This window comes from Taeniopygia guttata, chromosome 26, assembly GCF_048771995.1.
Source record: "Taeniopygia guttata chromosome 26, bTaeGut7.mat, whole genome shotgun sequence".
Classification (NCBI taxonomy): domain Eukaryota; kingdom Metazoa; phylum Chordata; class Aves; order Passeriformes; family Estrildidae; genus Taeniopygia; species Taeniopygia guttata.
In genome coordinates, this window is record NC_133051.1 from 1,310,190 (window position 1) to 1,336,526 (window position 26,337).

Here is a 26,337-nt window from a genome sequence, read left to right on the forward strand (position 1 = left end):
TCCTGATCGTTCTCTGTGTTTTTTGAGAATAAGCTGCGTCTCAATACTGCTCAAAAGGCCTTGCAATATCAAAGACACAGATGTGTTTGCTTTCCAGTGCATGCATAAGTCTAAAGTTATTAAGTGCGGCAGATTTTGGGGTGGAACCTATGGTGTCTTCACCAGGTAATAAGTACAGAATATCACAGAAAATATTTCATGTTCAGGATTTGTGTTCAAGGCCACTTAGCTTTTCATCTCAAGCTTTAGAAAGGTGAATTGTTAGCAAGATATACACATTCTGAATGGGTCATGGAAGCTTGCTTTTAAAACATTTGGCTTCCCATATCAAACCCCTTCTCTAAGCAAAGTGGCACCCTCTCCTATGGTGCTGTAAGTCATTGAAGCCCACAGGAGTAAACACTTAAAAGTTGCCACTGCTTGCACCTATAAAGTAACTACTTCTTGGTATGTTGGGATTCTTAACACCTTTAATTTGCAAACTCTTTTGCTGTTAGTTTTGCTTGTGTGACCTTGCCTTGAAAAGGGTGATTGTGCTCAAGGATGTCAGACACACCTCGCTCTCGCTGTGGTTTGGAGTGGCTGGGGATGTGTAGGTGTCCAAGACAATAAATATAATGCTGGAGTCCCTGCTGTGGTATCAGAAGAAACAGGTCTCAGTGATTGTGCTTTTGTTTCTTGGTTTGACTATGAATATTGCAGTTTTCTTTCTGAATCTCTTTTTGGATCTAGTCTGGACTCTCAGTGGTTATGGCTTTTTCTGTTCTGCTAAGTCCTCCTATGAAAGTAAACACAGAATCTCTTATTCATCATTTATCTGGGCTTTGTTTCAGTGTGTACTGAAACTTAAACTGTTCTTTTGAGACCATGACAAGGCTTGAGACTCAAGACTGAGCCACTGGGTGAGGTTCTCCAAGGTGTGGTGAGCTAATCTATCAGCCTGCTGCTGCCAAAAGGGACAGGACCACACAGGGAAAGGAAAGCAGGGGAGCCAGGCTTCTCTTTCTGGATAACCAGCTCTTTCATCAGCTTAGCCATGTGTGGTACTGAAGCCTAAAACTACGGGTCTTGTCCAGCTTACGCTGCTGTAAAGGAATTTTCTGGTGATAAATGCAGGCAAACAGAGCTGTAGCTTGAGTTGGTGTTGTTTTCTCAGTAACCATGAAGACTTGTCAACAAGGTTACTTTCTGTAATAGTGAGATCATTTACATTGTGCAAAAGCCTTCTGTTCTGTCATTTTTATCTTAAAAAATGTAAGATGGAGATTGGATGAAATTCTGGAGTCGGAGAAACAAAATCACTTGATGGCAAGAGTTGAATCGTGTATAACTGTGACATGTGATGTAGAGTTAAGAGTCTGTCCACCCAAAATTACCTGATGCAATAAGTTTTGCCCAGAATTCAAAGGGAGAATTTTGCTAATATTATTGGAAACTTTATCATTGCATTGTTTAATAAGAAAATATATTTTATTTCTTCCTCCAGCTCATTGTTTAAGAAAAATGTCTGCCTTGCTTCCTCATGATTTTTCCCCTGTTCCTTTGCCACTTCCCTGTTTCATGTGTTTTCTCTGTTCTCCATTTTGTACGCACTTGTCAGCAGAGCCACCCTGACAGTGAAATTATGGAGAGGGACGCAGCTCTGTAATCTTAATGTGAGTCCCCACAGTCACTGTTCACAGTTCAGGGATGTCAAAAGCCTCACTTATATTTGGGTTGTGAATTAAAAAAAAAAAAAAAAAAAAAAATCACCAACCTTGACAGGGAATTAAAAGAGGGAAGAAGGAGCACTGGGCGGTGGGGTTAGTCAGAGTTTAGCTACTGGAAATTCTGATTCAAACACATACATGGGAAATAAATCATGTAGGTCAAGTCCTGATTTAACCCACTCACTAAATAATTTAATTCAGGAAACATTTGTCTGTTTTTGGGGAGGTGAGATAGGTTTGTTCATTTTTGCTTACCAGATGCAGTGTTTATGTGGTTTTCTTCTAGGTCAGAACAGGAGGAGTCAAAATACCATCCCCTCTTTTTCTGCAGTGTTAATTAGGTCAAGCAACTGATGTATCCAGTGCTCTGGGCTTCTCCAGCTATCAGGTGAACAGCACACAGAGGATTTGTGATTCATCTGAGTGGCATGCAAGGGCACAGAGGTGCCTACCTGGGACCATGGTGTGTGCCAGCTCTGGGATAACACCTGTGCCTGCAGAGAGCAAACACAGCCAACCCTGGTGGGCACAGGAGGTTCCACTGAAAACTTAAGAGTTTGTTTGGTTTTTTTTCATCTTGTTCAGCAAAGTTCCAAATCTTCCCTTCCTATTGCAATGACTACAGAGTTTAGCACCAGTGGACAAATCAGACATCAAAATGTCAGCATGCAAGTCATGGGTATTCATGCTGCAAAACAAATATCCTGCTGAGAGGAAGTCTAGTCAATCCTGATCTTTTTCCCCACACAGGTGTGCAGTGCCATAACGTTGCTCCCACATACAGACACAAGGCTTCTGTGTTCAGCCAAGCACAAATCCCTGGACATGGGCTGTGAAGTGACAAAGCACCTGCTTTATAGCCAAATATTCCACCTATACCTCTAAAACTCCACAGAAGTCAGAGTTTAAAGGCCTATTTTTGTTAGCAGCCTGAAGTTCTTACCTGACCTAGTTGCAACAAGATCAGTTGTTTTGCATGCAGCAATGTTCTAATGTTCTTCCCATCTGGTGGGATGACACGATGCTTTCCTGGCAGGGCTTGCTGCAGAAACCCAGGCTGCTCTCCCACTGCACTGAACTAGAAGAAACAGATCCCCAGACATGTGGATGATCATGGCCACCTCCTGAAATTCCAAACGGTGCAGGATGTGTCTCAGATGCAACCTGCCACCACCTCGAACTTGTGCTGCCCTGACAGTCCCAAGGGAGCCCTACAAACCGACATCAGGAACCTGAACTGATGAGTTTTCCTTCACAGGGAAAAGGGCTGGAATTTCTGCCGGGGTCATATGGCCCAGAGGGGGTGGCTGACTGCAAAAAATCCGAAAATCGAAGGATATGTCCCAGACCGGGGCTGCCCCTACATCAAACTTGTGCTGCCCTGACAGTCCCAAGCGCACCCTACAAACTGACATCAGGAATGGGCTGGCGAGTTTTCCTTCCCAGGGAAAAGGGCCGCTGTTCGTGTTCCGGGGGGCGGGTGCGGGAGGTCAGCGGGTGCGGGAGGTCAGCGCACGCCCCGGGCGGCGGGTGCCAAACGGAGCCCGCACCGTGCCCCGCGGCACTACCGGCAGCACCGGCAGCACCACCCGCCACCCTCCGGCTCGGGGCGGCGGCCGCACCGCTCCGTGCCTGCGCCGCTGCCGGGGCCGCCTCCGCCTCCACAGCCGGAGCCGGAGCCGGAGCGGCGCAGGGCGGGCGGGGCAGGGGCGGCTCCGCGCGGCTGAGGCGGCCGAGCCGCGCGTGCCCGGCGCAGGCGCCCGGGGCCGCCGGGCGGTGGCGGCCATGGAGCGGAAAGGTGAGCGCGGCGCGGCCTCCATCGCCCCGCGGGGCCCCCGCAGGGCCCGCCGCCCTCACGCCTCTCTCTCCTTCTCTCCCTCAGTGCTGGCGCTGCAGGCCCGGAAGAAGCGGACCAAAGCCAAGAAGGACAAGGCCCAGAGGAAGTGAGTGCGGCCGCGGCTCCCTCCGGGCGGTATCTCCCGCCGGCACCGCCGCCTCTTTGTTCCCCTGGCCCTCCCCGCGGGGAAGGGGCTGCCGGGCCCGGCGGCCCGGAGGGGTCTCGGGGCGGGGGAACGTGGAGCCCCGGGGCTGGGCAGTTTTAACCGGGGTTAAGCGGCCGCACGGGGCGGGCAGCAGGAGCGGGCACAGCGCGTGGCCCGAGCGGCCGTTTCACCGCCCGGCTCTGGCCGGGTCCGGCCGCGGCTCCTCGGGCTCTGCCTTCCCCGTTCCTCCTCCCCTAAACCCGGCCCTGGAGTCGCGGTGGTGCTCAGGGACGAGCTGCGGGTGGTGGTCTGCCCTTGGCCGCGGGCTGTGTCCTGGAGGGAGATAGGGAGATGTCCGCGTCCCCTCTCTGCAGCCCCCGGGGCGCTTCAGCAGCTGCCGGCTTTAGGAACCAGCTTCTCTCCACTCTCTCCCCCCTCTTGACTCTCTTTCCCCCTGGGATTTTTTTTTTTTTCCTTGCCGAAAGAATGCCGTGATGTGTTGTTTACTTCGTTCTCTAACTTTGATGCTCTCGTGTGGCTTCTGTCTCACCGCAGGAATGTCACGAGTCTTTAAGTGTGGGGAACTTTTGGAGGCAGATGTAGAAATTAGAAGAACTCGAGTAAATACTAAACAATGGCTTTCGACAGGCTGCACTAAGTGCTATGTTCAGTGCTGCTTATGGATTCCTTTCTACAGAAAGGTGATGTCAGTCCTAGAGCTGGTTCTGTATACTCCATAAAATGCTGCTTATTTCTGTAAAATCTCCTGTGACTCAGGATGTTTCTTTCTTGAAGGTGCCTAGGACCAAAGATAGTAAAGCTAAGGCTTTGGGGGTGAGAGTTGGAGGGTTTTTTCTTTAGGCCTAGAGTAATGCTTTCTCAGCCGCTTCCTCAGACACATCACAGAGATTTAAAATATTTTTTTCTTGTTGCCTTCAGCCAAGAGTCAGTGGTTTTGAGATGGGGCTTTTGAAGAGTGAGGAGCCTTAACCAAAGTGTTTGGGAGACGTGCATTATGGCTCCATCCTGTTCCATATGTGTCCCTGGTATACCTTGAAGGTAGCATTAGGGCAATTTGTGAAATGCTCTCCTCCTTCTCTAATTTCTGTATGAATAATCCATTGTCTAATTCTATACATGTTATTTTTTTTTCTTTCTCTAGCTGCAGACCAGCAATACTGATTCTGCCAACAGAGTCCACAGTGCAGCTGGGAAGGCTAATTTCTGTGTAGATTTTGAGGCTGCTGAATGATAACTTTCAGAGCTGGCATGTTAGGGTTTTTTTATAAATATTTTTTAACCACGTATTCAGGACAGGTTGAATGCACTGCCAGTTAGCTCTTGATTTTGCCACTAACCTTGATTTGAGTGCAGAGCAATGTTATTTCTCAAATGCTGTGTTTATATTCTTACACTTTATGCTTCAACTCTTTTCCCTGGTACCATAAATTTATTAGATTGTATATCAGAAATGAAAGAAACTTGCATGTGCTTTATGCTGTGTCATTAAATGAACTCAGTGTCAGTCTCTAACTTTAGGTACAGTTCCACAACATTTATTCTATTTAAATAAAAAGCTGCTCTAGTTAAATCTTCTAAAATAGGCTTAACTGGGTTATTTCATGACTTTCCATTAAATCTATACTTGAAACCACATGCAATGTGCTTTTAAATGTTCCATGATAGTTTAGATCAAACATGCAATTTTTTTCTGTAATACATTTTTTCTTACATTTGCAGTAAAAAGCATGAAACAATGAATTTAAAAGGTAGAGTTTAGTGTTCAGAATTATTATATAAAAATGCAGATAATGTTCTGAAGGAAGTAAAAACAATTCAAAATATCTTTCATTTAAAAAATGAGCTACAGCTGCTTTTAAACCTAATATCATTAAAAACATTAAAAAAATAACAAAAACCCCAAACATTTGGAAAGGTTAAAAGAAATTGGAAAGTTACTTATTTTTTCATCATCCAGTAGTTAATATTGCTGTTTGCTTGTTTTCGACAAGACCAGTCTAAACTGATGATTTACAGAAAAACCTTGTAAATAATAATTATAATTCCATGTCTAAGCTTTTTTAATAGGAAATGAATATATGTTTTTGAAATGAACATATATTTTTATAGGAACGTCAACCACGTTCTTAATTTTCTGCCAATTCAGGATGATCCTATTTCTTTCAGTCCTTCCTGTCTTAAAAGTTTCATTTTATATCAATGAAGTAGAGCGTGCATTTATCCTAACACTCTCCTGCAGAAAGAGAGCAGGCAGAGGTTGTTGGAATTCTGAAGGTGAGATACCTGTAATTTCCATTGCCCTTGTAATTTTTTTCATTCAAATACAGAAGTGATTATCAAACCATGACAGGACACAACTGAAATTTGCTGGTTTCCATAGAAATCCCTTGGTTTGTGATAGCTGGACTATCAGACAGTTCTACAAACAGCTTGTTAAGTGCTTGTGTGGGGGAGTGGGGATGGGAAGAAAGAAACTTGATTGCCTGTTATTTGTGTTTTAATACCTTTCTTATGTGAAAGCCAGTACTTATCTTCAAACTGAGCTCCCACAGATCTGCTAATCAAAAGTGTGTCTTGGTGCCTCTGAGTAGTTGTATTTAAAAACTAAATGTTTGACCATCTCCAGTCTTCTAAATTCTTGGCAGTGGTGTTCCTATAGCTCTGGGATGAGTGCTCTATAGCAGCAACTATTGTGGATTTGCCCTACTGGCAGAAAACACCAGTTATTTATTCACAAAAATAGGAATGCAACAGTGAACGAGTTGCAATAATCACAAAATAACGTGGATTGTACACTCATAAGTCCCCCACCATCGATGATTTGTAATTCTCCCCAAAATAGTTGGGATTGCTTGAGCAGAAAGGCCTGCTGCATACGAGCAGGAAAACACTTGGATCATTTCAGAGCTGGATTCATGCTGAAAGCTGTGTGTACTCAGTTACCATATTCATTGAGCATGAGGTTTGCCAGCAGATCTTGTGAGCGCTCATTCTCACTAGGTGTGCCTTAACTTGGAATTACAGACACACTAAGAAATAGTAATGAGATGCAGCCTGCAAGCGTTCTTCCTTAAAGAGACATTGTCTCCATGCACAGATGTGGAAATGGGAGAGGGATTTTAAATCCTGGCTTTTCACCATGCCATATGGAGCTTCTTCTCAAATGAAAACATGGAATCCTTAAGTGGGATCTTGCTGTATTGGGTGTGGAGCCCGGGAAGTCATTGGATGGATGGTTAAGGTGGAAAGAAGAGTTGTGGAGTGTTTGCAGTGCCTTTATCTGGTGCCTGCTTGGAGCAGATAAAGCTCCAGTGGGAGTCACTGAACTGCGTTTTGCTTGGGGGCGTTTCGTGTGTGTAATTTGAGCGCACCAACAGGGGTGACACTGCTTATAAAGACTCGTGTTGGAGGCTACTTAAAATTAGGAAAGCATTTCCCTGCAATTTCCTGCAGTTGGGTGTCATCTCTGCAAATTTCAAGGGAGTGGCAGACACAGAGAGGAATAAGGAGAGTATATTTTTTTGTTAGTATGTATTTAAGGATGATGGGTGTGACAAAAGTGATTCGGTTTAAGTGTAAGTTGCCTTCCCTGCTTGAGGGTGGAAGGAGTCTGTATCTATTCAAGGCAAATAGTTAGGTAGCATGGACAATATTTCTGCTGTTTCAGGGACAGAATCTTTTCTGTCCATAACAAAGTTTTGAAGTGACTCTTAATGCTCTTGAATAGAAAAACCAAACACCTTCTTTCAATTTATTTTTTTTTAATGTAAGTTATTGGAGCAAAGAAGACGTTTAGAGGTTGATGGTGAAGTTGAGTGTGGAGACTTGGCTGTGTGTCTGGTAATTTATAGAGGGTACCCTTCCTTCTCTGCAAATCTGTAAGAACCCACATTGTGTGGCTGAGATTTCTTAATTATTTTTTGCCTTATATGTGGACCAGATAAGTGATTCCACTGAAAACTGGCAAGAGAATTCCACAGTGTTTTTCCAAATTGCTTTAACACCTTCTGGAAGCAGCAAGTGAGTGACTCAAATCTTAGCTCCTGCAAATAACTTCACCATCCCTGCTGTGCATTGCAGGGGTTGGGTGATATCTTCAGTGAACATGGAAGAGAATATTGTCTACAGTGGAAAATTTTGAATGTTTTAGTTCCTTTTCTAATATGAAGAGGTTTGGCAATGCTAAACTATCAAAAGCATATTCAGACTTCTGTGAGCTTTTAAGGTGAAAATATTTTAGACATAGAAGTGGATGAAGACAATTCTTTAAACCTCTTGCTTGCAGGGGTGGTGTCAGTGTGTTTTTCACTAATAAAGTGCTCCCTAGCAGAGAAATCTCTGAATTGTTACTTGCTATGTCACATTGTTGGTGGCTTGTTTCCCCTGTCACTTACATAAACCAGCAGGATAAACAGGCACAGGAAATGACTGGGAATTGTACATTGTTGGAAGATGATGTTAAGTACCCGCTGCTGTGAAAAATACTCAGTCCAACCTTTTAAAGAAGATTTGACTCCTTCTGCTTGTTTTGTCATTTTAAGCATAAAGGATAAGTTTTTCTTGTAACTCTGGAAGGGGAGGTGCAGAATTACATCAGAAAATTTATTTTTCCTTTGAATGCTCTTTCCCTGCTGAGTTATTGTGCTGGAATTCCTCTATCAAAAGGCTTGCTCTGTCGACAATTACCATGATCCTTGTCTTCATCCCAGCTTTGAATCCACTGGGCTATTGAATAGGCAAATAAAACCGGCTGGTTCAGGAAGATGAAACAAAGTATCTGCCTGAATTTCTAATTTCATTAGAGGGAAGAAGAGACACGTAGACATCAAGAGGAGGGGATGAATCTTTGTGATCACCCCCCTGACATGACGGAATTTGCAGGAAGATGAGCTGAGAGCGAGCCCCAGCCTTGCTGCACGGCCCTTCACCTGCAATGCAGTGCTGGGCAGCTGCAGCTGGCTGCTGGAGGCAAATCCCTCTTCTGCTTCACTCGCAAAAGCTGTGCTGCATTTGAGGAGAGCCAGCCCCTCTGCCTGCTGCTGATGTCCCCCTCCTTCCCCAGCACTGTGCTGTCTGACTTTTGATGGCTTTTTCGAAAACTCTTGGGCTGTCTTCAGGAGTATCTTTATCCATGGGAGGCCGTGCTTCTTGCAGGTAGGTTCCCCTCTCTAATTTTGTCTCGAGAATCTGCAGCTCTTCAGGGAATAAGGACTTTTGGGAGGGTCTCTCTAGATGTGGATTCACACAAATTCCATAGAAGATTCAGTATTTTGCCTGAGCAGTTCTGTTCCACATTGTTTTTCTTAAGTAAAATATTGCTATGTAGTTGTAGAGAGACCCTGCAGATCCAGTTCATTCTGATGATTAATTAGCACAATGAGAGAGCAAAAGGAAAAGGTGATCACAGTGTTCTTCTGTAGATCAGAGGTGGCTATAAAAGAAAAAAGAACCCTAAACACTTGGGTTTTAATGTGTAAACAATCATTTAGTGTGGGATTTTTATATACTTTATCTGCATTTTGCAATTTTGACAACAGCTGTTTCAGCTATCATCTAAATACTGGGCATGGATTTTTCTGCTGTCTTTAACAGCCTTTTGTGCCTTTTAGAGTACTGTCTTGGTGAGCAAAGCAGACAGACGAGGCTTGTGCTTTTGTATATAATTTTTTCTTAGGTATTAATACATGTTCTGCACTGATTAATTCTCTCTTAATCTCTGTCTTTGGCTGACATGGTCATTTCGGGGGAAGAACAGGGTGGTGTGTAATAACATCAAACTAATTTTCACAGGAAGGCAAAAGAATGAGGTGTATTTTGGAGGTGATTTCATAAAGGAAATAGCACTGTAGAGATTGTGTGACCTAAATTCGGCTTTCTTACATTACTTGGTATCGTAGACTCTAATGTAGAAGTGAAATGCTTTTGGATCCCCATGAAAGACTCAGCTGCAGACTCCAGGGCGTGTCGTGTGTGAGACTGCCAGCAGCAGGATTACTCAGCCCCTTAGGAGGGGCGCAGAAAGCTTCAGGAGAATGGGCTTTAGTGCTTCCAGTCACTTCTTCCTCCACGCATGGAATTGCTACTGTTGAGAAGCACTGGGACTGCAGAATGGCGTGTTTGTCTGCATCACTGCCACTTCAGGGCAGTTTTCTTTAGAGTCCTTTTTAATCCCTTTCATCCTGTGCAGTTAAAAATGTGAAAATCCCAAAATAGCACTGGGGAGAATTACTCTTTGCTACTCACGCTATGTGTGAGGTTCCTGGCTTAAAAATCTTTTTGTCCAGCTCCTGTTCTCTTTACCCTGTCTGTAGGATTTGTTGTCTGTGAGCTTCCAATCTCTCCTTCCATCATTCTGTCTGTGGCTGCTTTTTGCCTTTGCTGCCTGCTCTTGATTTGGGGATAATGTGTGACTTTATTTGTATCTCAATTGTCCCCAACGGAATGCAGCAATTTTGAAGAAGCTCTAAGACTTTCTGCACCCCCTACTGCAGATTTCTTTCTTCCTATCCCTGACTTATAATTCAGTGACTAAAAAGTCTAAATACTAAACATCTCAGGGTTGGATCAAGCTGCAGGGTTCTTAATAGAAGTCTCATTAGCTTGGCAGTCTTTGGTTTATGGTTTGAGATCCCTACGCTGTTCCTGAATTTAAAAAAATCAGCAGGACTTACTGACAACAGACTGAAAGTAAATGTCTGGTGGTGGGCTGTGCCTGGAATGATCTTTGTAGCTCTTCCTTGTTTAAATGAACTTGAGTTGTGGATTTGAAGTGAAATTTAGTCCCCATCAGATTGGAACGCAAGATTTCTCCCTTTTTATGACGTTTAAGATGGCTGTAGTTTGAACGTGTTAGCAATGTGTTTAATGTGTGAAGTCTCAGCAGTAGGTCAGTGCTGAACATGCATTCTACTGTATAACTATTCCAAATGAAAATATTACGTTTTTCCCATGGATTCAGATGAGTTAGTTCGGCCCTGAGATGATGTGCATGAGTCCAGCTCAGGACTAAGTTGTGAAAACTGCATCTGAGGGCCTGCCTGTGTTGCTGGCATGGCCACTGGGTGGGCAGTTCTTCCTTCTTGCAGCAAAATGAGCTGAATTTTAAAGAGGGTGCTGGAAGGCCTCGGTGTTATCTGCTGCTTCCCTGCAACAATAGTTTCAATGGAATAAACTTCCGCTAATTCACTGCAGAACGCTCTGTAAAGAATGTTATCTTGTGCTTGTGTGCCACTGCTGGGATGAAGTTTGCTGCCCACTTCTTTGGACAACTCCAGTTTTTTTTACTATCTCGTGCTTCTGAGGAGAGGAAACTTAAGGCTGATATCTTGCATTCTTTGCCCTTAAATCCTGCCAAAGCAAGTGGTCTGTAGGCATTGTTTTCATTATAAATGTTTGCTTTGTACAGAGGTATCTTGAATCTTTGTAGGCATTTAATCGTTCCCTGTAATGCTTTGTAAAGTAAATAAATTACCTGATTTTGGTATTAGCCTTTCATGAGCGGTTTGGCTGTGATCAGTGTGATGCCATGGAGGAGCTGAGATATGGGAGATGTTTTATTTGGGGAGCACAGCCTGAGTATCTGAGAGCATGGGGGTGGCCTTTGCTGACATGGCTTCACAAGCAAGTGCTCAGAGTAGCACATTTGATGGAAAGTTAAACACATAAAATGAACACTTTTATTTATGAATGTGGGAGTGAGAAACCTCCACCACCTTAGTGCCTGATTCCAATCCCTCTGCAATCACAAGCTCTCAGGAGGATTTACTGAACATCTGCTCTGCATCCTCCCACTCTCCATAGTTCAGACAACTGTAATAAACTTTGGATCTTGAGTCAAGAGATGAACTAAAAATGCAGCCTGCCCCTTGAGAATAGGAGAAATAAATGTCAGATTAGGAGCTCTAGTGTTCTAAAGTGTTAGAAGCAGAAGGATTGTTAAATATTCGTTTGACCTTGAATGTGAAAGGAACAAAGGGCCACAAGTTCTAAAATACTGGTTAACCTTTTTTTTTTTTTTTTTCCAAAAAGAATAAAAAAACTAATTGATGTTAGCCTTTAAAATAAAATGAATCAATATTTAAATTCTCAAGTTTTTCCTAGGATAACAAATAAAATATAAATCTGCTTTAGAGAATGGCAGAGAAGGGGTTGAGAAGCTAATATTTTGGTGGGATCACTAAGCTTTTAAAACTTATCTTGTGTGGACTTTGCTTGGTTCCACTATGAAAGTGGATCTAGGGCATTAAGGTGCATTTCTCACTAGTATGCGAAAATTATTTCTGTGTACTTTTAGCTTAGGGATGAAAGCACTGCTGTGTGTTCTCTGTGAGATGTGCAGTGTGATCTCTGTGTGTGACATTCTGTGTGATCTCTTTCAGACCTGACACCCAGCACCGGGGCCTTGCTGCTAATTCCGAGAATGAACTTCCAGAGCCAGAGGAGGAAATCCTGGGATCAGATGATGATGAGCAAGAGGATCCAAATGATTACTGTAAAGGTGAGCACTTGCCTGTTTAAGATGCATGATTTTAAATGCAATCAAGGAACCCCCTCCATTTCCCATTAGATGTAGAGAATGAAAGTAGACACTCTCTTACATTAAGAGTACTTTGCATGATGATAATAACATTTTTCAAGCCAACATGAAATGGAGAAGGTGGTCTCCAAGTTTCCATCTCTTGTCAATCAAGACTTGAGTTGCAGAACTGTTTCTAATGCATAAGTTTAAAGCTGTTAACTTTTTTTCTGTGCCAGAGGGCTTTCAATATTGATAAAAGCAAGTAGGCATTTACTTCTTTTTATTTGATTGTAAAAGGGACACTTTCAAAACCTTTTTTTCAACAGTTTTCCAAAGGTAGTCAGCCTAGCAGACTTCAGGTGTTCTCACTTGGGAAAGTATTTTGTGGTGCTGCAGTGATTGTGATGCTTGTTCCCCACACCTCTTCTCTGGTTTGTGTGTTTTTCCAGGGGGTTACCACCTTGTGAAAATAGGAGATCTCTTCAATGGGCGTTACCACGTCATTCGGAAGCTTGGATGGGGTCATTTCTCCACCGTGTGGCTGGCTTGGGACATTCAGTAAGTGCTCCTGTTCCAGCTGGTGTTCCTGCCAGGCATGCACAAACCTGAGCAGAAAACAGCCTTTACTTATAGATAAAAACACAAAGCATTAGCTGTCTACATCCTAGAACAGGAGTCTTTTCTGATATTGTGTGGGAGGGACTCAACAGGACAAACGGTACCTGTGGGAAGAGTTGTTGTGTCTCTGACCTATTATTCCATATTTTGAGAAATGACTAACATGAATCTTTTGTTAAAAAAGACTCCAGGGCAGTCTCTGAGTGTTTAAACCTTATTTTTCCGTGATATATGAAATAAACTCTCTTGCATGCAAAAGAATTGGGATAATCCTGGAGAATTAAGTTGTTTGTATGAACATTAACAGTTCCCAATTTACTTTCCATGTGTGCACAGAGGGAGGAGATTTGTGGCAATGAAGGTGGTGAAGAGTGCAGAGCACTACACAGAAACAGCATTGGATGAAATCAAATTGCTGAAATCGGTGAGCACCTGAGTTGGGCTCAATTTTATTTTACTCTTTTTTTTCCATTTTGGCGAGTTTGCATCTGTCACGTGCTTGATATTTCCAGATCATCAAGAATTTGTGCAGGAACCAAACAGTGCAGTGGATCTGATATCAAAATAACCTCTTTCTCTGCAGGTCCGCAACAGTGATCCAGATGATCCAAGCAAAGAGAGAGTTGTTCAGTTATTAGATGACTTCAAGATTTCAGGAGTGAATGGTTCCCGTATCCTTTGGTGGAATAAAAGCCAAGAATTGAAAAGATGGGAGTTTCTTGGGCAGCTGCCCTGCTTTGGCAGCAAAGCCCAGGCATCCTTTTCCCTGCCCAAGGAAACCTGCTGTAGGAGGCTCTGCCTCCAAACTGCCTGCAGAGCTCACATCCAGAGTGATGATTCAGCCTGGTGTCATTTGTGTCAGCACTGCTTGCTTGTGCTTTTCATCTTGTGCCACCAATTTGTGAATCAGGACCCAGTGGCTGTGTCAGAGGTACCTTGGAGGTAGGAGAGCCCACCTCAACCCCTCAATTTTGCAAGCAGCCGGTTAAGAACCTGTTATTTCAGTAAAGCAGTACAGCGTGTTAAAACCAGGAGCTGAAAATAGTGAATGAGCCATCTATAACTTGAAAATAAGCTTGGTTATCTAGTTATGGAAACATCTTACTTTGTAATTTATCAGCATTGTTAGGGTGTTTGCAGTGCATTGCTTTGACAGTTGCCTGTAGTTGTGGGAACAGCCTTCTTATAGGCAGTGATTTATAACAAGTGGTAATAATGGATCCTCACCATTTCAAAGTTGACCTTCATGCATTGTTTTCACTTCAAGATAAGTTAAATTTTATTTCAGAGAGAATTGCTGGGCTGCTTGAGAGAATTGAGCTGTAGATTATAAAAAGTAGACCTATAATGCATTTTCTCTTTTCTCTAACTTTTTTTTTCTGAGTAAATGTTGATTTGAGCTTAGAAATATTTCTTCCATTCTTGTGAAATGTGTACTTTCAGTGTAGATGAAAAGAAGCCTAATAAACTCATAGAAGTTTGGCTTCTAAAACAGGGGCACTGTACTGAATATGTCACTGGAGTTACTGTAGCTGTTGAGATCTTAGAGCTAAAAAGCAGATCATACAAATACAGCTGAAATCCAGGCTTGTCAAAAGTTTATTTTGCTGGTAAAGAGGCAAAGGAGGGCAAAGAAAGTGGCTATGGGTCTGAAGATTACTTATGAAATGGAAATTTTATTATCTTTACAGGTAATGCTGGTACACAGAGATCTGGCATCAAGTTTTGCCTGGGGCAGAAGCGTAGGCTGCTCCAAAACATACAATGAATACTGATGTACATTTGTGCAACTGGCTCCCACTCAAAGCAGGAGGCTGCTCCTGCTGCAGTGGGGCCTTTGTGCAGCTCCATCCCTCTGGATTTGATTTTATTTTATGTAATGGCAGTCTTGTGTAGGATAAAATGATGCTGTTGAGGAAGGCAGCTTTTCCAAGCTGTGTCAGAAGGATAAGGGTTCTTTAACATGAAGTGCCTAACTGGTTTGGATTTCTTTTGATCCTCAGTCCTGGGAATTTGGGGCTCCTTGGGTCTGGATGTCCGGGTTTTTCCTTGATTCAGTTCCAGATATCTGTATGGTGTTTGAAGTTCTAGGGCATCATCTCCTGAAGTGGATCATCAAGTCAAATTATCAGGGTCTTCCGCTCCCTTGTGTCAAAAAAATCATCCAACAGGTGAGTTCCAGTTCTGACTGCGCTCTTCCTCTTGACCCAGTTAAAAATCTTTCACTGATCTTTCTCAGAAATCAAACAAAAGTTAAAAATTCATGGTATCTCCTTCATGCAACAAAATATTCTTGGGTTAGTACTTTTCTCTACTGCAAGCCCCTTCTGCTGCAGATAGTTGTTTTCTGACACTTAAACAGTGATGATTTTTGCTTTTAACCTCTTCTTACCTCAGTCATTCCTCTTAAGTGAAATATTTTTTTAAAGCTGTCACAGTAAGCACAGTGCTTAATGATGGGAAGAGCAGGAGAAACTGGTTCTCCTTACTGGGTGGTAGCCTAAGAAGAAACACCTTTCTACATGGGAGGTGCAGGGGAGGAGGAAAGTGTGATTTTATTGTAGAGTATTAAAATTAGGTTTTCACCTGTGGTTAGTTTAGGCTATGAGGGTAAATAAGGTATTTTTAAATGGTAGCTGAAATCTTTATGCAAATCTGTTATTGTGGAACTGGGTCATAAGCAGTGATCACACCAGCTCTGACCTGGAGTACTCTCAAACACACAAACCCTTTCAGCTTCATTTGCCATCCTAGGCACTTCTGCATTTTCACTTTGCTCTCAATTCGATTGTCTAATGGCTGACTTCCTTCTCCCTTGCCTGCAGGTTCTTCAGGGTCTGGATTACTTGCATACAAAATGTAGAATCATCCACACAGATATAAAGCCTGAGAACATCCTGCTCTGTGTGAATGACCAGTACATTCGCAGGCTGGCTGCAGAGGCAACAGAGTGGCAGAGATCTGGGGCTCCCCCACCATCTGGCTCTGCAGGTGATTATTTTCTTTTTTTTTTTTTTTCCCTGAAAATTGATGCTGTTTCTCCCACATACCCCCAAATCATCACTAAGGAGAACTTCCTGAGTGTGGTGGAACAATAATGCAAGTAACCTTTGAAAACCTGAGTGTAAATTGGGAAATAAGTCATGATTTGTAACTCAGATGATGGGGAAGGCAGTTTGTGTCAGAAAACAAGAGGGAGGATAAATGCACACTGGAGCCTACTTTTAACAACAGCTAATCTGGCACTGATAATGTCAGTCAGTCTTCTATAGCACAATGTTGATGCACTCAGTATGGTACAGGTGTAAAAATGAGGCAGAATCCTCACATTTCCTTCAAAAGTTTATTATCTTTCATTGCATGATGCTGGAAATGCATTTGATGAGAGTTTCAGTAAGATGAGTTACCTGTTGTCAGTTTGCAGAAGTCTGGAAAACTCTTAACAAAACCAGCTTCCTTGACATGCAAACATCCTTAAAAATCTGAGGGCAAATTCTCTTGTGTTCTTCCTCAGAACATCCATCTGTAGTTGTGTGCACGTTTCAAAAATCACTGCAGTGTGTATTGGAAGGCTCTGTCAGTCATAATCTTACAACACCAACATTGAGCTGAACTGATCACAGCAGATTTTAGCTTAAGGAAGCTCCCTGAAGTTTGGTATTTTAATGCTTTGATTTGCATTTTCATTTGGGTAGGATGCATAATACATGCAGTAAATGAAGCTACGTGGCAGGAAGTCTTTGATATCAGTCAAGCAAGTCTCCTGTCTGAAACCTGAATTATGCATTTGCTCATTTGATGTTTTTATCTTTTTTTTTATTGTTGTGTTTTTGTAGAGAAATGAGCCTTCAAAATCACATTTGCTGATATCATTAAAATGCTGTTATCACAGCACATAGGAAAAATGTACCTTAAATTCAGAATGCAGTTGTTGAGTACAGCCATACTGATTTACTGATCTTCCTTTCCCTTTCAGTGAGCACTGCACCACAGCCAAAACCAGTAAGTGTAGTAGCTTTCACCTGTAAGTATGCATCTACTGATAGTATCTCCTGCGTTGTTTCATGATCCAGTCAGCATTTAGAGAGAGCAGTCTCATGTAAGAAGGAAGAAGTGGGATTTGTGTTTGGCATGGGCATCAGGTTCAACGCTGTCTTGGACTTGTAAGTGGTGTTAGCTCATTTATCACCAGAACAAGGAGTTCTTGTGGTGATCTCAAGGTCTGTTGGGAAAGTGACTATTCTGTGGAGTCTGAGATCTCCCTCACTTGGAGAATAATGTAGGTTTTTCAGGTCAGGGCAAAAATGTACTCATTAGAGCCACAGACAAGTGGTTCAAAACCCAGAATAGCTGCTTTTTATCTGGGAGAGGAGCTGTCTCCATCCTTTTCATCACAGACTGTTTCCTTAGCTCTAAGATAAATGAAACCTTGGTGCATTTTAAATTTATTGAAGTATAAAATGTTAAGTCCAATTTCTCTGCTTGCTACTGCGTAGGCTGACAAAATGTCAAAGAATAAGAAAAAGAAGTTGAAAAAGAAGCAGAAAAGACAGGCTGAGTTGTTGGAGAAGCGAATGCAAGAGATAGAGGAAATGGAGAAGGAAGCAAACCCTGAGCAGACACAGCCTGAGGAGGAGGAGGAAGAAGCTCAGACCGCTCTGGAAATGCTCATAAAAGTCAGTCCATCAGAGGAAAGTATCAGCAAAAAGCCAGGTATGGAGCTAAAGCATTGCCAGCATGGCATGGACAGTGTTGTCTCAGGGGTATGAGGAGGATGTGCACCTTTAGCAGAGGTGGCTGTTGTCATTTCACCTGTCCTGTCCTTGTGATGGGACTGGGAAATCTCCTGTTACAATCTGAGTGAATGGCTGTGTTCAGTTACACTTACAGTACTCCCTACCTCTCAGGGTGTCCTTGAATATCTTCCAGCTATTTATTAAGACATACTCTGCTACATTCTCATTTTCCCCTCTTGCAGCACAAGCCCTTGGACAGGAGGGATCTAATCTCGTGGAAAAACATGCAAGAGAAATCAACTGCAACGGAGTGATCCCGATAACAGACTTGACAGACTCTGGGAACGAGGGGTCTGTGCAGCTCGAGGACGACCTCCACAACGCCAATGACTGTGAAAACCACCATCACACACAGAAGACTGAGAACTTGCACAGCTGTAATTACAGTCAGCACAACAGTGACTCGGAGATCAGCCCCCAAGAAGCAATGTTGGACTTGTTTGTGCCCTTGGTCCCAGAGGATTCCATGGTGTGCCAGCCCATACCCAACCAAAAGCAGGCGTTCAGCGAGCAGATCAACAATTTCCAGGAAAGCATCAGGACAGAGACCCCTTCAGAGGATGAGAATGAGAATAACAGCCCCACAGACAACAAAGGTATAAGAGGAACACTGTAAGAAAGGGCTCCTTGATGTGGGAGATTTCTTTACAACACTTCATCATATGAATAGAGATGTGCATTTTGTAGGCTGAAGTGATCAGAACCACCTGTTTGAGAGTTTTCCTGCCAGGAATAATTAACCTGATTATCCTACTCCAAGATGTTTGCTGTTTGTAGGTGTTGGTTGTAGTTGTGCCTCAGTTTTGACTTTTGATTACATAAATATTCTTACTTTTTAAAAACACCTATGCCTTTGGTTTTCAGTGGAGGAACATTCCCTCCTCTGAATCACGTGCTGCTAATGTGCTTTTCATTAAGCCTGCAGATTGTCACTTGCTGTTAAATTAAGGGATAGGTATGTTCAGTGTGTTCTGACAGTTTGGCTTTTAATATGGAGCAAAGGTAACTTCTCTCTGTTGCTCAAGATGGGTAAGTGTTTTCCCAGAAAATGCAGCCTTGAAACAAAGCTTGTATAATGTAGGGAAAGAAACTAAATTTCTTTAATGCTTTTATTTAAATATGATCTTCTTCAGAGTGGAAAAATTGTGTCTTGTAAGCTTAGGAGAAAATAAGGCATGAAATAGTGTACAGCAATTTAAACACATTCCAGGTGTGTATGTGTTAAAAATATGAATTGGTAAAACTGTCCATTTTTGCATCTTTGTGTCCTTGCCATGTATCACATATATCTGCTTGGAGAAGGAGGGTAAAACTACCATTTGTACTTACTGAAAAAAAAAAGTATTCCAGCATTTTCTTGTCCAGAGTACCACTAGGGGAGTTATATGGATGAAAAGTAACAGGAGAAATTTAGATTTTGAAACTTGAACTGCACTTTGCTGAATGCCTCTGCTAGATTACTGACATTTTTGCTTCTCACAGCCCTCTCCCAAATTTACAGCTTCAAACTCTCCCAAATTTTTGGTTCAGAGGTGCAGTTGGATGTCATTTAGTGACTTAATACTTTTGCTCTCCATCGTATCATTCCATTTTCCCAATACTTCCTTTAGCTCTTGTATTTGTGCTGCAGCAGTGAATGAGGGGTATGTCAGAAAGATGCTGCAACATGGGGGACCCTTCCTTCAAAGATTTAGGAAGGCTTAAAGGGGGTTGTGAGGTTTGTTTTGTTTTTGGCAATGCCCTTATTTCAATAGGATTTGGGTTTTTTTTTGTTTGTTTGTTTTAATATAGACAGGCTGTGCAAAAAATTCTGGGAAATAGTCACTGTTGCATATGCTCATTTATCCTTCTGCTTAATGACACCAGTTGGGTCTTAATTGATGTTGTTGATAGTGCAGAGTGATGCTCATTTTTATACCCAAGCACCAGGGAGGGAACAGTTCTGATCCATCAGAAAAACTTCCTGGCTGGGGAGAGGTTGATAGGATTTGGGTGACAGATGGTGACACTGCCTATGTAGCTTTAATCAGCTGTTGTACACATTGCCTCTAGGAAAATCAGCTGCTGGGAATTTCCTTCTTAATCCTCTTGAGCCCAAGAATGCAGATAAGCTCAAAGTGAAGATAGCTGACCTAGGAAACGCCTGCTGGGTGGTAAGTTTGGTCTTTTCACATTGACTTCTTAAAGCTGCAGATTCAGCCAGTTTACCAAGATGGAAAATAATCTGTAAAACACACCCTTAGACCTGGCTGTGCAAGCAGCGACAGTTTGAAACTGTGACAGAGAAAAGAGAAGGGAAGCAGAGACACAAAGAAATGGTCCTCTAAACACAAGATTTCAGTCCATGCTTTGGGTTTCTCACTGCCATTTGATTACTTCTTATAGGGCTGTGAGCCGTGTCACACACAGAGTGTAGAAATCCGCTGTGTGAAACTGCTGAAGGAGTTTTTCAGTCTCCAGGAGAGCCTACAACACTGCAAACAATTGCTCTGACATGCTGGTTCTGCAGCTTGTCAGACCACTGCAGTGCCTTCACAAGCACATGAAAGAGACTCGCACCATAAAACTCCCAGGTTTTATTCTTTGATGGTTGTGCTGCGCTTCTTTCAAATGTTTGACATTTCAAATAGGAAAAAATAGCTCTTTTTACTTGGATTCTAAAATGACAAATCACTTCAGATCTGTTGGGAGAGATGAGTCTCAACTCAGAATTGCAGTCAGGCTTGCAGTGCCTGGCAAGGCGATTTCTCACATTGGTATTGCTGATATGCTTTAAGGTAGCAGGACCATGGCCTGTCTGCCAGGACTGGGTAGGAGATGCTGCAGTCTTCATTTATTCTGGTTTTGTGACTTGCTTTCCCCTGAATTGCTGGGCTGTTTCACTTGAGGAGGAATATCTCATTTACAGCACTTACAGGAATATGAGGAGATAGTTAATGAGGATGTAAAATGCAGCTGAAATGTAATGGCAATGAGCTTTCATCTACTCTAGCCTTCCACATTGTTGATTCTCCTCTTCTAAGCAGTTTTGAGCTGTTGAGTAAGACATTTCTTCTCTTTAGCACAAGCATTTCACTGAAGACATCCAGACGAGGCAGTACCGCTCCCTGGAGGTGTTGATAGGGTCAGGGTACAACACCCCTGCAGACATCTGGAGCACAGCCTGCATGGTGAGTTCTGCCAGCTGGGGACATTCCTCCTGTGTGCCCTGCCCTCCGAGCTGCTGAGGGACTGGCAAAAATCCCTTACCAGTGTTCAGTCAACTTCCAGCCTTGCTGAATCATAGGTTTCCACACCAGAGTTGTTTTGTAAATTTATCTATTTTTCTCCACACGTGGCTTTTCTTTGGAAGGTTTTGTTGTCCAGCATCAGCAGATTTCAAGTGTGATTGTAATTTGCCATCATGCTTTCTGGAAAAACAGGACAACCAGGCAATTCTGAACACATTGTCTTTTTATATTAAAAAAAAAAGCCTTTCTGCTTCATGTAGCACTGTTTCACAAGTGCCTTCAGTATAATTTCTAATTTTAATCATCCTCTGCAGGTTTGGAATTGATGTTTAGTCTGAGTAATGCTGAGATGAGGCCAAAGCTGTTCCTTTAACAGCTGGCAAATGTAGAATATGACAATGAAAAAAATCAGTCAAGCCAGTTACTGCATGTGCCTCTTCGGTGTCTCCACTCTGTGTCTTCAACAAATCAAAGCTTGGGTTTTATAATTTAAGCTTGGAAAAATAGACATTTTTGCTGTCTTGGAAAATAAGCTGAGAATTTGATGAATGTGGCAAAAGAAAATGCAGAAGTTCATGTTTTCTGTGCAGAGCATGTGGCCTGAATTACAGTGTGCCTGATTCCATTGTTTGGCACCAGCAGTTCTTAAAAAAATTGAGAATACAGAAGGTCAGGGGTAGTGGTCTGAGTACAAGTGAATGTGTTACAGAATTTAGGAGTGGTGAGTTGAAATGAGTGCAGATGTTTTTCTCATTTAAAACGTGTTTTCTTCTCTACAGACAGATGTTCAGAGATTAACTGTTTGAATAACATGGGAAAATTAGGGACAGGGAATAATCCCCAAAAAACCCCAAGCAAAACAAAACAAACTAGAAATAACCAACCCCCGAAACTATAGTTTGGACTTGGTGTTATTTTTGCAGAACTCTGAAGAGGAAGAGGAAAGGCTAAGCATGTGAAATACCTTAACTTTGTGTTTAACTGGTGGCCCTGCACCCAAAATTCATCCTAGGTGTGCCTATGATGCTTTTAATGCAGTTTTTAAAGCAAAGTCACTGCACATTTGAGGCTGTAATGGAGTATTTAGGATTACAGCTGTTTACTGTAGTTTTGCACTTTTTCTTTCCCACTGCTTTGCTTCTGGCCCATAGAGATTTGCAGAGTCAACCTGCAGCACATCTTACAGTGTTTTGAAGTTATTTGATTTCTCATTTCTGTTTGTTTAGGCCTTTGAGTTGGCAACAGGGGACTACCTGTTTGAGCCTCACTCTGGGGAAGACTACTCACGAGATGAAGGTTTGTTTGTCTCAGTTTTTCCTTTTTAAAATGGGACTTGAAATCCAATGGTTGCCTCTTCAAAATGAGCCTCATCTTAAAAATCAGCAATGCAAAAGCTCCTTGCAAAAAGATGATTTACCCAAATCAGCAGCCACTGTGCTCAAGCCTCTTCAGTAAAGCACTGTGCAAATGAAGTCCATGCTTTGTTCTGGTGTTTTGCATTCCTCTTGCTGCTGGTTTCTGTACCTTGTTTCAAACTGATTGTGCCTCAAATTGCCCCATTTGTTTTCCCCTTGCTCCTTGTCTTTGTTGTTGCTTGGTGTAACCTGGTTTCAGGTGGGTCTCCAAAGTAATTTTTAAGGGATTGAGTCATTATCCTTATATTCCAGAGCATGAAACAAGCATAGAAAGGTTTGTGTGGATGAATCTCATTGTCTTTATTGTTTTTTCTTTTTTTTTTTGTTTTTCACATGCAGATCATATTGCATTGATCATAGAACTTCTGGGGAAAATACCTCGCAAGCTCATTTTGGCAGGAAAATATTCCAAGGAGTTTTTCACCAAAAAAGGTAAAAGGAAACAAAGCAAGCATCACTTTATCCCCTCATCCCTTGCCCAAATAGACAGGAGTGTCTTGCTGGAAATGCCTGTTAGAAATAGATGCCAGCAAAGGTGGCATCTTTAAATCTTTTCCTTTGTTTCATGAAATGCTTTATTAGTAAAACTGCAGCTAAATGTGAGGCATTCTTGTCTTACTCCTAAAAGCATCCTACAGCATCTTGGTGTAGATCAAATGCAGCAGGTAGAAAAACAGCACAGTAGCTGTTTTGTCAAACTTGATGTGGTTTTATTTAGCTGATCTCTGTCAGCTAGAGGTGGGAAGTCAGTTTTGAAGGCTTTTCTAGACAGCTTGACTCCATTTCTGGCATGCCTGGCATCATGAACCACGTTGCTCAGAGCACAGAACATTATCATAAAGTCCTGAGTACCCCAGAAATGTACTGAGTCAAAAAAATAGGTTTTGACCTAGTTCAGTAATTCTTTTTGTAAAAACAAGTCCTTCTGTATTAGTAGTGTGTTGCTGTCTCAAACAGTTCTCCATGCATTGCGTGTATCCCAGAGTCAGGGGCACAGTTTTATCTGTCGTGTCAAGCAGCATAATTGGTAATTTAGTGAAGTTAATAATTGCTGATAGGGGATCTGAAATAGCAAGAGGTGAAAAAAGACCCCTTTGAGGAAGTACATTTCTATAACAGGCTTCTAAAGCAGGTAGAACAGGGGGTTTAATAAAATTGACTTCTCTCTTCATCAGGCCCTAGCAGTTTATATTCCCTTAGAACCGTTCCTGAGTTCACTCTGTCATGTTTAGCTGTTTAGCCAATTTTACTGAGCTGCTCTTTTCCTGTACCTTGCACTTAAACCATTTGTCTTGGGTTTTCAGGTGATCTGAAGCACATCACCAAACTGAAGCCCTGGGGCCTGTTTGAAGTGTTGGTGGAAAAATATGAGTGGTCCCAAGATGAGGCAGCTGCATTCACAGACTTCTTACTCCCCATGCTGGAGCTGATCCCAGAGAAACGAGCTACAGCAGCAGAATGTCTCAGGCACCCCTGGCTTAACTCCTAGAAGCTTCCAAGCAATGCCACAACGTTACACTCTGGTTTACAGCATAGCCTACACACCCAGCTGCCCCTTCCCAGATCCATTTTTCTCCTTGTTCACTTTCAGTGTGGAGTTCTTCCTTCAAGGCTTCCAAGATTTTAGATAAATCTAACCTGTTCTGCTGAGTTTGTTTGTGTGACTTAATGGGGACTCTCCTCAGCCAGTGGGCATCATCTGTGTTTTTGCCTTGATTGGGCTTCACCAAAGACTAATTGACTAGAATAAGAGATTTTTTTCCTCAGTCTCCTCACTGTTAAGCACCGTGTGTGACAGGTGTGAGCTCACCCGTGCTCGGATATCTCCCTTAGCTAAATTCCAGCTCTCCTTTCTTCCCGTGAAGATCTCACTGACTCAGGAGTCAATTTTCCCACTGTTGATTCAGTAGCTACTGATGGGGTGAGAAGTAACAGCTGGCATCAAGGTGGTGCCAGATCCTTGGCACAGCAAAGACCTTGCAATCCTCCATCACTCTCTAGGTGTCTACTGTATTTTTGCTTTCCAGTCAGAAACGTTTATTTAGTTCTAGCTGCTTTTGAGCTTTTTAAACCTAGGTTTTAGTATGCTTTATTTCTTCCTCCAAAGTGCCCTGTCCCTTTACGTTTTCTCCTTCCCTGTTTCCCTTGATAGTCAGAATAGTTTCTGGATTTGGTGATGTTTTCTACTTCAACACAACACCTGTGACTAAAAAGTGACAAGCAAAATAAGCAAAAGCTGGAACTGACTCAACGCACAACCCTCAGCAAACAGATGGGTGCACCCTCAGCCTGCAGACAGAGCCTTACTGCAGGCAACTCTTAACATTATAGTGAGCCATAAGTTTTTGGGGTTTTGTATCCCTTACTGGCACTTTTTTGCCTTGCTTGAGGTGATATTCTTGAGAGATTGGCTTTCACTGATGCAGTCTGCTCTGACTTTTCATTTTAGGCCATTCACTTTTTTTCCCAAGGGAAGGGTTGAAGCACCTGTATCACAGGCATGCTGCAGCCCTGGACTCTGAAAATCAACACTTGAAATTCCACTGTAAAGATTTCTTTTAATTTGCTTCAGGTGCAGGCCTTCAGAAATAACTTCCCAGGATGGGACTGCCTTTTGTTATCTGGGCCATTAGCACAAGAAGAGAGCTAGCAGAAGTGGAAGAGAAATGACTTTTCCACATAGATACTGGATTAGAAGCTGTTTCTAGAGTTACCCCAAGGAAGAAATGTTGAAGCTGTTTCTAGAGTTACCCCAAGTAAGAAATGTTCTATGGGGTTTCTATGTAAACTTCTCAGAGGGGGTTTGAATATAATGGGTTAAATGGATTAATTTTAATTAAAAGTTAAATGACTGTGGCATTTCTGTGATGGCTTGCCCATCCTGTTACAGATTCAGTGCATCCCACTCTGCTCTAAGCAAGATTTGGCAGCATTGAGACTTCAGAGTCACCTCCTTACCCTGGACCAAACAGGCCTTTGGATTTGTGGGGGCTTGCAGAGGATAGAAGTTTTTGGAGACCATGCAGATGCTGTCCAAGACCATTTCCATTGCCAAAGCTGCCAAGACCACTGTTAGGTGTCACTTCTGTGTGTGTGTTTGGGAACTGTAAGGATCATTCACTCACAAACCAGGTCATTTAATCCACTTGAACAGAGTTTCTCCAGAGCCTGATTTGGCTTATTTATGCAAATCGTGCTGCATGTTCCTCTAGTGGTAGATCAGGTTCTCTATGCATATAATAAAAAAAGAAAGGCAGGTAACATAAACCAAAAAGTGTTTTAAACTGAGTTAACCTTTTCTTTTGGTTTTTTTTCTCCTTTCATCTGGCATTTTCCAGTTGTGGGTCATTTCTGTGTCTGTTACAGGAGGACTGCAGACAGTACTGGTTTCCAGCTGACTGTGAAGATAACATTGGCAGGGCAAACAATTCCTGTGGTCTTGAAAGCTCACCCAGTCCTGCCTGCTTGAGACTGGCTGATGAAGGAACATTTCCCACAAGGGAAATGCACTCTTTGACTGCTGAAAGCTCCTTCCCATCCTTCCTTCCCTTCCCTCTGCCAGCCCTGGCTGGAGGGGGCCTTTTTTTACCCTGATAGCCAAGGCTAGAGCCAGCTTGTGAGTTGAAGCCCTGCAGAAGCTGTCATGATTCAGTCTTGTGCCGTCTGCTCGTTCATTTGGGGTCTGTTCCATTTCCAAATTGCTGTGACATGCTCACACTAAAGGATTTGTACTTGCTGTGTCAGTCTAAAACCTGAAGGAAAATACATTTTTATTCTTTCTACTTGGGTGCTTTGTCTTTTTTTTTTTTTTTTTCTTGTTTCCTTTGTGAAAGCCCTGCAATAAACAGATTATTTAATAACTGAGCCCTAGTCTTCATGCATTCCCCTTGTAATTCTGTTCTGAGTCAGGGGCTCAGGGATGCAATTTGCTTCACTAGTGAACACTCAGCTTTGATTTCCAGAATGAGATAGGTAAAGATTTTGTTGCTGGTGTTGTGATCTATTTTAAAAAGGGGAGAAGGATAAAAAATAGGACAATTCTGCTGGA

The 26,337-nt window shown here is 42.6% G+C and overlaps 1 protein-coding gene across 2 annotated transcripts; it reads left to right on the forward strand.

Annotated features, from left to right (window-relative positions):
* Positions 1-3,355: 3,355 nt before the first annotated feature.
* Positions 3,356-26,071, forward strand: SRPK1 (SRSF protein kinase 1). 2 transcript variants are annotated; one of them, XM_030255827.4, is made up of 16 exons: positions 3,356-3,507; positions 3,592-3,652; positions 12,091-12,209; positions 12,680-12,788; positions 13,185-13,272; positions 13,432-13,519; positions 14,913-15,019; positions 15,674-15,839; positions 16,825-16,850; positions 17,345-17,561; positions 17,827-18,240; positions 19,697-19,797; positions 20,707-20,814; positions 22,101-22,170; positions 22,629-22,721; positions 23,594-26,071. In XM_030255827.4, the coding sequence occupies exons 1-16, from the start codon at positions 3,495-3,497 to the stop codon at positions 23,776-23,778; spliced, it is 1,965 nt and encodes a 654-aa protein (XP_030111687.4). In that variant the 5' UTR covers positions 3,356-3,494; the 3' UTR covers positions 23,779-26,071. The 2 variants fall into 2 exon arrangements, with proteins under 2 accessions (XP_030111687.4, XP_012426452.5); XM_012570998.5 differs by lacking the exons at positions 3,356-3,507; positions 3,592-3,652 and adding an exon at positions 8,349-8,866.
* Positions 26,072-26,337: the final 266 nt, after the last annotated feature.